The sequence below is a fragment of the Sander lucioperca genome, chromosome 12, assembly GCF_008315115.2.
Source record: "Sander lucioperca isolate FBNREF2018 chromosome 12, SLUC_FBN_1.2, whole genome shotgun sequence".
Taxonomy (NCBI): domain Eukaryota; kingdom Metazoa; phylum Chordata; class Actinopteri; order Perciformes; family Percidae; genus Sander; species Sander lucioperca.
The window spans coordinates 30,151,728-30,165,352 of record NC_050184.1 but is presented as its reverse complement, the minus strand read 5'-3'; the positions used below and the strand labels follow the sequence as shown (position 1 = coordinate 30,165,352).

The following is a 13,625-nucleotide window of genomic DNA, read 5'->3' as shown; positions in this document are numbered from 1 at the left end:
ACATTTGCTGTGATTACACATCTTTGGTGTCTGCTGTGAGTTCAATCTCTTCCTTTGTCTCTGCTCTCCTCCTTCTTGCTTTGTGTCTCATGTGTGCTCCGTGTATCTTGACTGTGGTGGACTTCTCTGCCTACGGTAGGTCTGATAGCACGCGGTGCCCCTCTCTGGCAGCTCTGAGTAAGCACAGACCAGGGCAGGGGGGGGAGCGGTGGTGGGGGTGGGCTGGGCTTGGAGGGGTTGGATTGCAGTGATGATGACAATGAGTGCTATGGCTTCCTTAGTTTTTTGCAAGCTTAGGTGCTGCGGGTGCTTGAGGAATCTATGGGAGCAATTAAGCTGCTTCGCAAAATCCACTGAACTGATATGCCGCACCAACTGCTATGTCTTGAATATCCAGAGATTGCAATGTTTTGGCAAAAACAACAGAGCAAAGACGTGTTTAAGTGTCTATGGTTTGAAATGAACATGAAACTCATCCTATGGTTGAGCCTTTGAATGACGAGTGCACTCAGCAACTCACTAGAGATCACTAACATGCATGTGCAAGGGGTAAGCTGAGTATTTGTCAAATAATAAGCTGGAACTTTACCTAACTGAGAGCTTTGAGCATGTTTCCACCATGACAGGCCTTTGATTGTGCAACGCAACCCAAAAACTGACATATCACAAACAATTTATCTCCAGAGATACATTGACATCACAGTGTGTCTGTAATTCATGCTGTGCCTTACTTGTGCAAACACGCTCTGAGTTCCACGACAGATAAAGCTGTTTTGTATCTCTTGACAAAGACCAGCATATTCCCTTGCAGTAGGTACCATTGAATGGCCACAACTTGACTTGAGAGTAACTTTCCTGGATGACCCATGCTGCTGACATACTAGGTGACAGTCATTGACCCCCCCGCCCCCCTCTCTCCCTGAAGCACTTGGGTCTCACCGAGGAGAAATGGTGGGCCAGAATGTTTGCCCGCGCCTGACTTGGCCTGATATCACTCGATCCAAAGTTAAAGCTACAATAAACTGGCTGTTTGAACACATATTATCTTTCGATAAAACCGCCGCACTGAGCTAGCAATTCACCCCATTGAGTTGACCAAAGGGCATACATTCAGACAAACCATGTCTTTATCTTTGAACCCCCACTGGAAGTTTGAGAACAACTGGAAATTCTCAATGTAGCATGATCCCTCCATGGATGTGTACATTTCACTCAGAACACGTGTACAGACATTTTTGGGCCCGACAAAAATTAGTTGCAGAGGTTTTACACACAGAAAAAAAAACATCATATCTGTCTTTAGAAATTATAAGGTAATTCATTTTACATTTGCCATCAGAAAGTAACTCGGATCCTGCATTGTGTGGCCTGGCATGCTTGAATGAAAAGCATTTAACACAATAAAGAGAGAGAGAATGCCACATATAAGGACATATAAAGATATTGTGTGTGTGTGTGTGTGTGTGTGTGTGTGTGTGTGTGTGTGTGTGTGTGTGTGTGTGTGGTGTGTGTGTGTGTGTGTGTGTGTGTGAGAGAGAGAGTAAATCAGTTTTTAAGCATGCATGAGAGCCTGCATGTAAGCAACTGGTGTATGTGTGTGGGTGTGGGTGTGTCTATGCGGGTGCGCAGTACAGAATGGTGTGTAGTGGGTGTGATAGTGTGTGTATTATTTGTGTGTGTGCCCTGTTCCTCTCCCTCTTCCAGCTCATCAGTGAGTAGCTGGACCCTCCAGTCTTACGAAGACATCAGTGTTTTTTCAAGAAGACAGCCATAGGAAAGTAGGCCATACTGAGATATTATCCAGCTCCATACAGTATCGGAAATGAAAGTTTACTTTAATATTCATGTCAGAGCAAATTGCTTTAACTCGATTAGTCACGGCTCCCTCTAAAGAGATGAAAGACTGAAGAGTCACTGTGTGTGATGTAGAGGCAAGATTGATTAATCTTCGTCAATTAAAGCACTGATTTTTGTTCTAGCACATGATTAAGCATCATAATAATTCACAGAGTATCAGCTGGAAGGATCTGGACTCTGTTTGGAATAAATTGTGAAATATATCAGCAATTCCGTTAGCTACAATAATAAGGTCAGTGTACAATAATAGCAGGAAAAAAAAAAAGGGATGTCAGGAGCAAACAGTAATATTGTCTGGCTTGAAATTAACCTGTTTGTCAAACAGCTTACACTATCAGTTGGAGGATATTTTCATCTACATTGTTAGCAAGTTTGAGAGCTTTTCAAGGAAGGTGTCAGGAATCACTGCGTCAGGAATTAGATCAAATCACATCTATTCCTCATAGCTCTGTCCTTGGCTTCCTCTCAGGAAGGATGCTCTGCTTCTTGTGACAGCTTGTGTTTGAAATGCTGTACATGGGGTGGACAACATAACAAGAATGCCTCTCACTATAGTGCAATGCAGTGCAGTGCAGTAGCTCTGTAATAAATACGAGTTGTGTTCACTTTTGTGTCAAAAAGACAGACTTTGTGGTGTTTTTTAAAGAAAACATGTTGTCCTTGAGTCTGTTTCCTTGTGACTGGCTCAACTTTGCTAATGCCGTCACGATTTTTAAATACTTTTTTAAAGTTAATATGACTCATTTGGGATGAGTCATATTTGGGATTTGTGTAGCTGCCTGTGTAGCTCCCTATCTAACCGCGATGCAGTCCCTTAAAGTCCTTTTTCATTTCATGTTCCCATTTTTTGTCCACCCAATTATAGGCAGCTACACAAGTGACTTGTATTGATTTGAAAAGGTTCGACGATCATAGTTTTTCTGAGTGAAAAAGGAGAACTTCCAGAGTTTTTTGCATGGCTGTTACGCTAGGTTGTAGTATATTGTAAGGTGTTCCCATTTTTTTTGTCCACCCCCTGTATATTGACTGTTTTCATTCTGTTGTTTCTCTCTTTTTCTCACTCTTTCTCTCTCCACTCTCGCACAATAACACAGAGTTCTATTGAAATGGCATTTCTACAACATTTTTTACATTGGATTCTAGCAGATTTGAACATACCTGTAATGCTCGTGAAAAAATAAAAAATTAGTCAGCAAATGGTGTCACCCAAGAAATAGTGAAATCAAGTCAGGTTGCAACCGTGGTCATCGATGAGCAGATTGCACTAGTAACACCAGGGTGAGCGGGGGTAAGTGGCAGGTAGGTGCTGTGGCTAACTAGACTGCTGATGCCCGAGGTTTAGTGTTCAGCACAGCCACCACCTTCCGAAACGCCATCTCACTCTTCTTCTTCTGCCGCCTGCCCCCACCCTTCTGTCTGTGCAGAAACAACAGGATGATGACGATGAAGAAGATGATGTCGAACCTGGACTGACTGGAGACGAGAAGGAGGAAGAAGTGAAGGAGAAAGAAAAGCTCGGGAAGTTGCAGTACTCCATTGATTATGACTTCCAGGAGAACAAGGCAAGGACCTGAGTAGTGTATTTTAAAAACAAAACTTTATTCTTAATTTGTCACATACACACATTGCAATGTAGTGACATTCTATTACTGAATTTTAACCCATCCTGTATAAGTATTAGGAGCAGTGGACAGCTATACATACAGCATCAGCAACTTCTGGTTCAGTGTCTTGCTCAGGGACAGTTTGACATGTGGCCGGAGAAGCCTGAAATTGATCCGTCAATCTTGTGGTTGAGGGGCAACCACTCTACCTCTGAGCCACAGCCAAATCAGTCAACTCTTGTCCAAAAGAAGTGAAGTGAAGGTCTTTGGAGCATGAGCTGGAGAAATGCTGACTGACTTTTAATCCCATACGTCCTCCCTTTCCCAGCTGACTGTGGGAATCCTGCAAGCAGCTGATCTCCTCTCCATGGACAGCGGTGGCACCTCTGACCCTTACGTCAAAGTCTTCGTCCTCCCTGACAAGAAGAAGAAGTACGACACAAAGGTTCACAAGAAAACGCTCAATCCTGTCTTCAATGAGACCTTCACGTTCAAGGTAAGCTCAAACACCTCATGGTCGCCCTTTACTTATTAACAAGAACAACGTGTATGCTAAGCGGTTTGATTTGTAGACAGGTCCTGTTAGAGGTAAAATGCCCCTGCTGTCTTTCTCTGTGTCAAGGAGCGCTTAAGAGCTGCTTAGAATCTGATTTCTTTTCCTCAAACACCTCTGGCCAGCAGTGATAAAAGAAACCCAGCAGACATATTGGAGGTGTCAGACAAGGAGAATGTGGTAGAGAATCAAATTAAAGGAGAGGGCCACCTCTGGTGCGTCACGCCTGCTGACACAGCTCTATAAAAAAAAAAAAGAATTCTCCACCACCTTTTCCTTGTCAAAGTCAGGCTAGTTCTGCTGAAGCTGCATGTTATTAAGTCGGGCCATTTTGAGCCCCAGGCAAAAGTCACAACTCCATATTGCTGTATAGTTCTGATCTGATTTGCGCTCTTTACAGTAAGTGTAGGATTTTTCAAAAACACAGATGAGTGAAATGGGATTTACTTTCTGTCTTCCAGATTCCATTCCAAGAGATGGGAGGGAAGTCTCTGGTAATGTCAGTCTATGACTTTGATCGCTTCTCTAAACATGATGTCATTGGAGAGATTAAAATACCCATGAACACCCTTGACCTGGCAAAGCCAATTGAAGAGTGGAGAGACCTGGACAGCGCAGATCAGGAAGAGGTAGGAGTCATGCAGCGTTGTATTACTTTTACCATGCTTCTGTTTATGTCCATTACTTCCACTGATGTATGTTGTAGAGATGCATGCTTTACTAGATTTGTTAAGCCCAATACCAAAAATAACGTTAATAAGGATCCCTTAGAGAGGGATCCTTAAATCATTTATATTTTTACATTGTAAAAGGGCTCGCTCGTAGTGATGAACCTACAGAGAATTATCACTTGAATCTGCAGCTCTTGGAGCTTTATAGTAAGTTTCAGCTCATTGTTTAGCTGTCGGGAGAAAAACGACACTGTTTTGGTTCACTCACGCCGCTCTCATATTGGGGGGTTTTCAGCCACAGAAGGCAGATGTTTAAGCAAAAAATACTATTTTTCTAAAACCACTGTACACTACCTGGTCAGCACCAAACGGCAGAGAGACACAGTTAGAGATAGCTGGGGGACATAGTGGAGCATTTCGCAGCTAAGGAGACAGATATTTCCCTCAGGAGTTGATAGAGACCAAAACAGAGCTAAAAGAGAGTAAACATTGGACTTACATTCACCAAGTCGCCAGAAACAAGACTCAAAATGAATGATAATGTTGCCCTGTAACTGCTAGATGTGTAAATAATAACAATAATATCAGCCGATATTCTGCAACAGACGTCTTCTAATTTTCTTTGCAAACTGTAAAACATACATACATACTGAAATACATTTCTTTAGACTCTCAGCAAAAACAATTTTTTTCCATGTAGAGCAACCTGAACAGCTAACTCAGCTAATGACATAATACAAAAACAACCACAGGCACAAGGTTGCAAATTTAACTGTTTACCAATGAGATTCAGAACACTGAAAGACACACTTTTGTTTTTCTAAGCAACTGCACTGCTTCCTCTGTAGCCATGCGGCCTGTAATGTGGTGTTTTCATCATTATGCTGCACCACAATATGAAAACCGCTGTTAATCAATGAAACCTCCCCAGAGCCACCTTAAGATAAAATAATCACTCTACAGTTGCTTGCTGTCGCAGATATTTTATTAACTGAGAAGGCCATTACCTGTAATTCCTGCTGCTAAAACAAAAGTAATGACAGCAGGAATTATTATTTGATGGTGTATATTTTAAATGTGATTCCAAAGGGACAGTTTGTGTATTTGTGTATCAGAGAAAAGACACATATTCCTCATTAGACCTCCTTTAAGTTCTCTCCCCCATCCCTCCTCCTCACAGCCGGAGAAGCTGGGTGACATTTGCATCTCTCTGCGTTACGTCCCCACTGCTGGCAAACTTACCATCTGTATTCTGGAGGCCAAGAACCTGAAGAAAATGGACGTGGGTGGACTGTCAGGTATATTCACAGAGCTGAGCATCAGATATTGCATTGCATTATGACATCATCACACTTGACACTATTTAAGTGTTCACGATTTGACAAAAATACATCATCTTAATGTGACATTTGGATGCTTGCAGTGGGACTGCAGGGTATACAGGAACGTGCCTGTGTGCACAGCCATTAGGTCGGCCATGCTCTGCTCACGTGCTGACGCTGCAGTGCTTCCCATGCACCAGTTCTCGCTCCCCCTGGCTTCAGCATTGGCCCCATCTGTTGGTGCATTACAGCACTGCAACCCAAACATGCATGTGCAAGGCTTTGTTTTTTTTTTTAAGTCAGCTACATCACGATTTTGCCTTCTTTTTGTTTTCAGATCCTTATGTGAAAATTAACCTGCTGCAGAATGGAAAGAGGCTGAAGAAGAAGAAGACGACAGTGAAGAAGAACACTTTGAATCCGTACTACAATGAGTCCTTCAGCTTTGAGATTCCTCTCGAGCAAATGCAGGTAAGGACATGGACTCCGGAAAGACTAGCATCGAATCCTACAGGAATAAAAGTGCTGTCCCGAAGGAAGTAGTGGGTTTAAAAGAAAAAAAAATCGTTTAAAGGCAAATGTGTATCAGTGTGCCCAAACAAGCAATCAGGCAGGCAGAGAAAAATTCAGTAATTGCTGGGAAGCAATTATATGGACACATATAATACCTGTACACTGAACATGACTGACAACTACTACAGCCTCATTTGGTCTGGTATAACCAGTAGATTACGGTGACTAATGTTAAGGAACTTTAGATAGATATTGTTGTGTAATTGTTGACACAATAGTTTGACATTTTACGGAAATATGCTTATTCACTTTTTCGCTAAGAGTTAGATCAGAGGAGACTCCAGGAAGTCAAAGAGATAATCTAGCACATGACCTATTGTACACATTAAAAAAGAAATATAAAATAATTTCAATCTTCTCATCTAACTCTCGGAAAGAAAGCAAATGAACCAAAATGTCAAACTATTGCTGTAGCCTCCAGTAATTGACACTGTTGTGTTCATGGCCATTCATACAGCACATACAAACGAGAAACACTGTCATTTCTTTGGAGAATGCTGTGCTATGCTGATTGATTTCCTACACTGTTGATCTGGCAAACAAATCCGCATCAAACATCCAATAAACATATTTTATCAAAATATTCAAGTAAGTGTACTTTACAAGAATAAACACCTAAACAAATCAAATCTTTAATGTTTATGAAAATAGAAGTAAGCAGGACACTGGACATTTTTAGACTCCACACAGATGGTAGCAAGTCCCATTCCCCACCACCCAACCAGACCCACCCCTGACACCCGCCAACCAATGGGATCACTGCAAGCCCAAACACTGGGCATTATGCACCATCAACTGCAATACTTGCCCCTTTAAAAGTATTTAAGTAAAATTCTGCACTTCCTATCCCACATATCCATGTAATCATCCTGGCATTCTGAACCTTTTCGTAATGCTTTCTCTCCCAGAAAATCGTAGCTGTGATCACAGTGCTGGATTATGACAAGATTGGCAAGAACGATGCCATTGGGAAGATCTTGGTGGGAAGCAAGTCCACAGGGGCCGGGCTGAAACACTGGTCCGACATGCTTGCCAACCCCCGCCGCCCTATCGCCCAGTGGCATCCACTGCAGCCAGAAGAGGAGGTGGATGCCGCCCTCGCAGCCCTGAATGCCAAGAAGTAAACACATCGTCACCCACCTCCACCTTAGCTACCCATGCATTTCCCATCCTTTCCCCAGGTCCCACATATCAGTGTATATTCCAGAAGAACACCCCAACTGTACATCTGCTCCCTTTCAAAAAAAAAAAACACCCCACCCCCTCCTCCTCTCCCGCTGCCACCTTTCAAAAGATCCATAGATACCATTCAACATGATGGGAAATATAGTTTAAAAGCAAGCATCATGTTATATGAAAATCATGTCATTGAAAAAAGAAGACACGTTACTGGATGGACAGATACTCCGTTGATTTCCTTTAGATCTATTTTTGTATTGGGGTTGTGGTTCCATTAATAAGAATACACAGTAGACTACGAAGAACAGTAAGAGTGCTATTTGGGAATCTGGTGATAGAGGGGATAAAACATACATTCTCTCATATTGTACTTCTCACCCCTTCCCTTTAGTGACACAGTTTGCTTAGAATAGTGCTTAATAATAAAATGCTTTATACTGCCATATGATAGAGAAATAACACAAGCAGGTCCATTCCTTAGGTGTATTGTGCACCATGTTCCACACCTGCCAGTTATCATACTAGATGATTCTGTTAGTTTGATGTACATTCCTAGAGTTGGGTAGCAAGTAGGGATAGGCACATATCCAGTTGCCCACAAACACACTGCCTTTTTTTGATTAGTTAATCTTTCACCCATTGTCTCAGGAAAACTGAGAGGAAACTGAAACTCCATGCCTTTTTTTCTAAACGGGTTCTTATTATTCAATTGCTCCACTTGATGAGAATGAAATGTTGGATTCAGAAGCTTGAGCGCTTGTTTTTTTCGGTAACGTAAGGCTCACGACTAGTGATAGTTTCATTTATCCATGAAATGATACGTTAGGAAACAGGGAGTGGTGGATTTTTAGTAACAAAAAAAGGGTATGTGTCTATTTTTTGACTGTGCAAAAAGGGCCGTGTCTGTCATTTGAATAACAAAAGGCAAGGAATATCAGAGTGGGTACAACAGAGACTGATTCCAACCACCAATGACATGATATTTACAAGGTGTCGATTACTGCCTGCAGTCCACCTCCTCCCCTCCCAACGCCTCTGATTCTGTATCTCACTTGTTCAGTGCTACTGCCATTAGTCATGGACTTGACACAAGGGTTTTACTTCAAAGGAATCCCTATAACCGTCTTACAGTCATAAAGGAGACAAGCCTTCAAAGTAACAAAATAAGCAATTTTCAACTACCAGGGACGCCTTCCAGTTAGCGGTGTTGTTCTCTTCATTTCTTTATTTACTTTTATTTATCCAGTTGTATTTATTATTATTTAACTTAAAATACTTTTATTCCTCAAGCACTTTAAATCCAAATGTTATGTTTAAGTACCCTCAGAAAACCAGAGCTTTAATGATTTCTGTTAGCAATGACTGCTGGTTTTAAGACGAAAAAAAGGTGCAAGGGAGTGCATTGTGTATGCAGTTTATTTGTCGTTGCTTTGTTTCCGCCCAGCTTTTTGTGTATGCGTTTGGATTGTTTGAATATTTGGTTTCTCACTTGATTGCAAGGATATGGTCTGGAAGAAGGCACAGATCCGTGTGTATTTTATACACAGCTTACCAAACTGTTGAATTTAATTGCACTACTGGGTATTGTTCTGCTGTGTGGTGATTTGACACTGTTCTTTGATCTGTGTAGTTTTTTTTTTTCCTCTTTTATGATAAAATGTTGTGAGATTGAATTTTTCTGTGGCACAATGTGGCATGCCAGACAGGTCTCCTTATATAAATGGACTCCTCTAAAAAGAAAAGAGACACATTACAATCTAATGCTGCTCCCTGGCTCCTTCACAGAATGTAATTGGTTCAGTGTAGATTACTATTCTGTTGAAGAGGAATTTTGAGGACGAACTTTGACAAAATCCAAACTGTTGTCTTACCAACACTCCTCTGCCCTGAATAAATTGGTGAATGCTTAATTGTTAATTCAAATCCTGATATACATCGGGTATTTGGGCCCAGGTACACCTGCTTGCAGGTCTAGTTATTAGTTCAAATCAGTGCTGTCTGCACCAACAGCAAAAACTACCCGTTGACTGTGTGCAAAAAAAAAAATGCAAAGTCAATGTAAATCAAATGTAGACAGTACCACAGCATTCTGGGAATTTAATGAATGCTTTTGTATCTTTCTCTGTTGGAAATTGTAACGCTTTATTTATTTTTTTATAACCAACATAGACCATGTTCAGTTTTTCCGTTTTTCATCTCACATAATCTTTTTCCTCTGTTGATGAAGCAACGCTAAAGAAAAGGCAACATGGAAGCAATCAAGCAACCCATTGGTGTGTAGTTTTGCCTATATACATAGTTCACGTTGATACTGCATGTTTATACAAAATACTGTACATAGGAGCATGTTTTAGAGACAAAGCAAAAATATCTTGTGTACGTAAGTGGGTGTCATTTGTCATTTTAATAACACAAACGAAGGGGAAAAAAAGATGCACTGTATATTTTCTAAATGAAACAAATGTGTATTTATTTTCCATGAGGGTCATTGGAGAGAATGTCATACAAATATTAGAGTACCATTACTAATAAGAACCTTTCCACGCCTGAAACTCTTAAGCAAGTGTGTCGTCCAGTACTGTGTGTGAGTTCATGTAGGATGAAAATGTAGCCGCATGCTTGCTATATAATTCCTTGTGATCAAACTTTTGATTTGATATAATTTATCTGCCATACATTTTGTTTCAGCACTTTTCTGAAGGCCAATGTTTGACAAATTTATGGATTTTATTGCTATTGCTTATTGCTTCTTTTTTCTTTTTTTTAATCTTTTTTTTAAACAAAACAAAATATGTTTCAATTGTTTAATGTTTGGGATGGGGGGGGGGTCTCCAAGTCTATAAGAGGAATATTTTCTAATAACAGATTTGGCACTGTGTTATTCTGAAATAACTCATTAGAGGAAGATCCAATCATTCTGCAAATCTGTAGGTGGATTGTAGGAGTTGTTATTTGTGCCAGTTGGGAAGTCTTGGATCATATCTTTGTATGAAATGCATTTCTAGGAGCCAAAAGATGAATAATCCCATTCCAGTGTACACCAATGACTTGGAATCCCTTCTTCTCTCCTTCTTTCTTCTTGGAAGTTTTTATTTTTCCACTTCTACAGTACTTAAATGACCTGAAACCCTTCACGGCTGTGTCTCTTTTACTGTGTTTATTATACAATACGTGTATGTGTATACAAGATAAGTGAATAAGATAAAACTAAAGCCATAAAACTCAAGCACTAACTCTTTAGAGCTCAGCTGAGTAGAGTGTATTTATGAAGAAAAAAAAATCTGACGTCTTCATTTTCCTCGGCCAGTGTTTCTCTCTTTTACATTCCGTTCAGAGGTCTTTGTTCATCAAGAGGGCAAAATCCACTTTTCTGTACACGTGAGCTTTGAGAACACTTGTGAGTTTAGTAGAGTGAGTGTGTCTTTTTCTACTTTCAGAGCTGTTGATGTCCTTGTTTCATAGAGGTAGCTGATTGTACAGTATTGTGATTAGTAATGTATATGCCTTGTTTTGATAGTATAAATAATACCGGTAGATATAATATCACAATAGGTTCTCCATAAAATTATATGCTAAAATTATATATATATATATACATGAGAGTGTGTTCTTGTCTTGGGCTGAGTGCAATTTATGAACTAAACTGGGTCACTTCTACAGTTTCTCTTCTTCCGGTTTAGCAGCAGAATGTACTCGTGACCACATGTACAATCAATAACACACTGCTGGTGATGTGCGGCTCATGCTGATGGTTTTTGTTGGTTTGTTTAGCATGTTGCCCAAGCAACAAAACAATATAGTAGGAGATCTAACCATTTTAAAGCAAAAAGAGAGAAACTTGTGTGTGGCATCCACGTTTAAGCCTGAATCCCTCCCATAGAACTATGCATTGAGTTATGATTTTCACAATACACATGGCAGAAATTATATGAAAATAACATAGAAATACATATGTCATGCACAATATGAGATAATGGGAGTAGTTCCAAATTTGGCTTTCTTGCCAAGAAAGCCAAATTGTGCTGGAGCCAGGAGACGGTTAGCTTAGCATAAAGACTGGAAACAGGGGGATAAGAGTGGCATCGGTCTTCTCATCTAACTCTTGGCAAGAAAGCGAATATGCCTATTTCCCAAAAAGAATATTCTTTTTAAGTTTACCTCAGTCAAAAAAATGTCTCTGAAGTAAATGGTAAACTGCCATTTATCTATATCCTGGCAACAATCTTCAATGTGCTGTGCAACGCCCACACGTTGCCTAATGCAATATTATATTTATTCGCTGTCCCTTTACTGTTACTGACTGTGACCAAATGATGCACTAAGAACAATTCAAATACAGGATTTCAGTGTGTTTCACAAAATACTGCCATTACCTGACTGCAGTTGCCAGCATTCCTCAACACTGTTTGCATCTACAAAGCCAAAATAACAATTCTTGCAGAGGCAAACAGAACACATCAAATGATGAGGCAAATGTGATTACAGGTCAATTTATAGCACATTTGAAAGATTTATTTATTTATTTATATATTTCCTTTTTCTGCTTGGGTCACCACAGTTACATTATATCCAAGTTCTATGGGGGACAGAGACTGGGAGCTGTGTGTGCTTGTGTATGTGGGATAAATGGATGAAGTGTAGGCCCTTTAGCAGACATGGTGCAAAAACACAGCACTAGAATATATAAATACAGTATACAGTACAGGTCTGCGTGCCTGGGACACATAACTCATCCTTAAATGTACATCTTTGTGTGTGTATGACCGTAATACTCAAACAACCTTAGTTCTATTTGAAATATGGGGGTTATTCTGTTCTGTTGATAGCCGTGTAGATGTACAATACCTTATGCACAACTGTATCTGAAACTGTGGGCTGTTTCAGCTGTTCAGAGACAGTTTTAGAACACCGTTCACACAACTAGTTGTTCTTTTTTTCCCTGTTTTTTTTTTTTTTGAACAAATGCTGGGATTTAAAAAGGGAAAACATCCAAAGTTCAGTATATCATTTACCACCCTGTCAAAATGTGTTGAAAAGCCTCTCAGCGGGTAAAGACACCACTCTGAAACATGTTGTCTTGTCTCCTCTATTACTCGCTGTATTTCTTCTTTGTATTCTTGTGCATACGTGTAATCACACCTTCTGTCTTTATTTGTTTTCGTGATGTAGAATGTAGAGAGTAGGACTGTATTTGAATCAATGCCAGAATTACATTTGCTTTTTGTTTGTGTCTTTGTCCTGTTTATGTGTAACCAGCTATGTACCATCAGTATCATTATGCTGAATAGGAAGCAGGCTTGTTGATTTCTCCACTGAATCTGCATTTTGCTGAGCGTAAAGAATGCCGGCCTTTATGTTTACAACATGGACATACCGTATACTGCCAAACATGCAGGAACGTACCAAACTCCCCTCTTAAGCGCTTAGTCCTCCACCTCTCATCCCTGATGCAACTGTATTCTCAAGACTCTCTTTTCTTTTTTCACCTCTTTCTCTTCTCCGTCATCTTTTGAAGCGTCGGAGGACAGTCAGGTTGTGTCCTCTAGCTGTGTTTCTTCGTGTCTAGTGTCGTGGTGCGCGTGTTCATGTCAGTACTTGTGCCTACTGTGGATCGCATGCTTTAGCCCTTGACTGGACACAAACGTTGCTCACAAACTCCTCTTGACCCTTATGTGGAAAAACGTTGGGGATCCTTATAAAGTTATCAAGGGAACCAAATAACTTATTACAACTTTATCATATGTGTTACCAGTTCTGTAAAAAACAAATAGGAAATAAAGGCCTTTTAATTACCATGACTTGTTTGTGTTTAATATGCAAAGCGTTCAGCTCAGCTGCTTCCTAATAATCTCTCTGCCTCTGATGC

General features: G+C 40.4%; 1 protein-coding gene across 6 annotated transcripts in view; it reads left to right on the top strand.

Moving 5' to 3' along the window:
- Window positions 1–13,554, top strand: part of LOC116062041 (synaptotagmin-2-like) — a 62,395-nt gene extending 48,841 nt beyond the window's left edge. For 5 of the 6 annotated variants that reach the window (XM_031316502.2, XM_031316499.2, XM_036008140.1 and 2 more), the window contains 6 exons: window positions 3,282–3,419; window positions 3,790–3,957; window positions 4,476–4,643; window positions 5,866–5,983; window positions 6,345–6,478; window positions 7,489–13,554. In XM_031316502.2, coding sequence (XP_031172362.1) covers window positions 3,282–3,419; window positions 3,790–3,957; window positions 4,476–4,643; window positions 5,866–5,983; window positions 6,345–6,478; window positions 7,489–7,704 — 942 coding nt within the window. In that variant the 3' untranslated portion in view covers window positions 7,705–13,554. The remainder of the gene's footprint in view (window positions 1–3,281; window positions 3,420–3,789; window positions 3,958–4,475; window positions 4,644–5,865; window positions 5,984–6,344; window positions 6,479–7,488) is intronic. The other variant, XM_031316505.2, reaches the window with a different exon arrangement.
- Window positions 13,555–13,625: the final 71 nt, after the last annotated feature.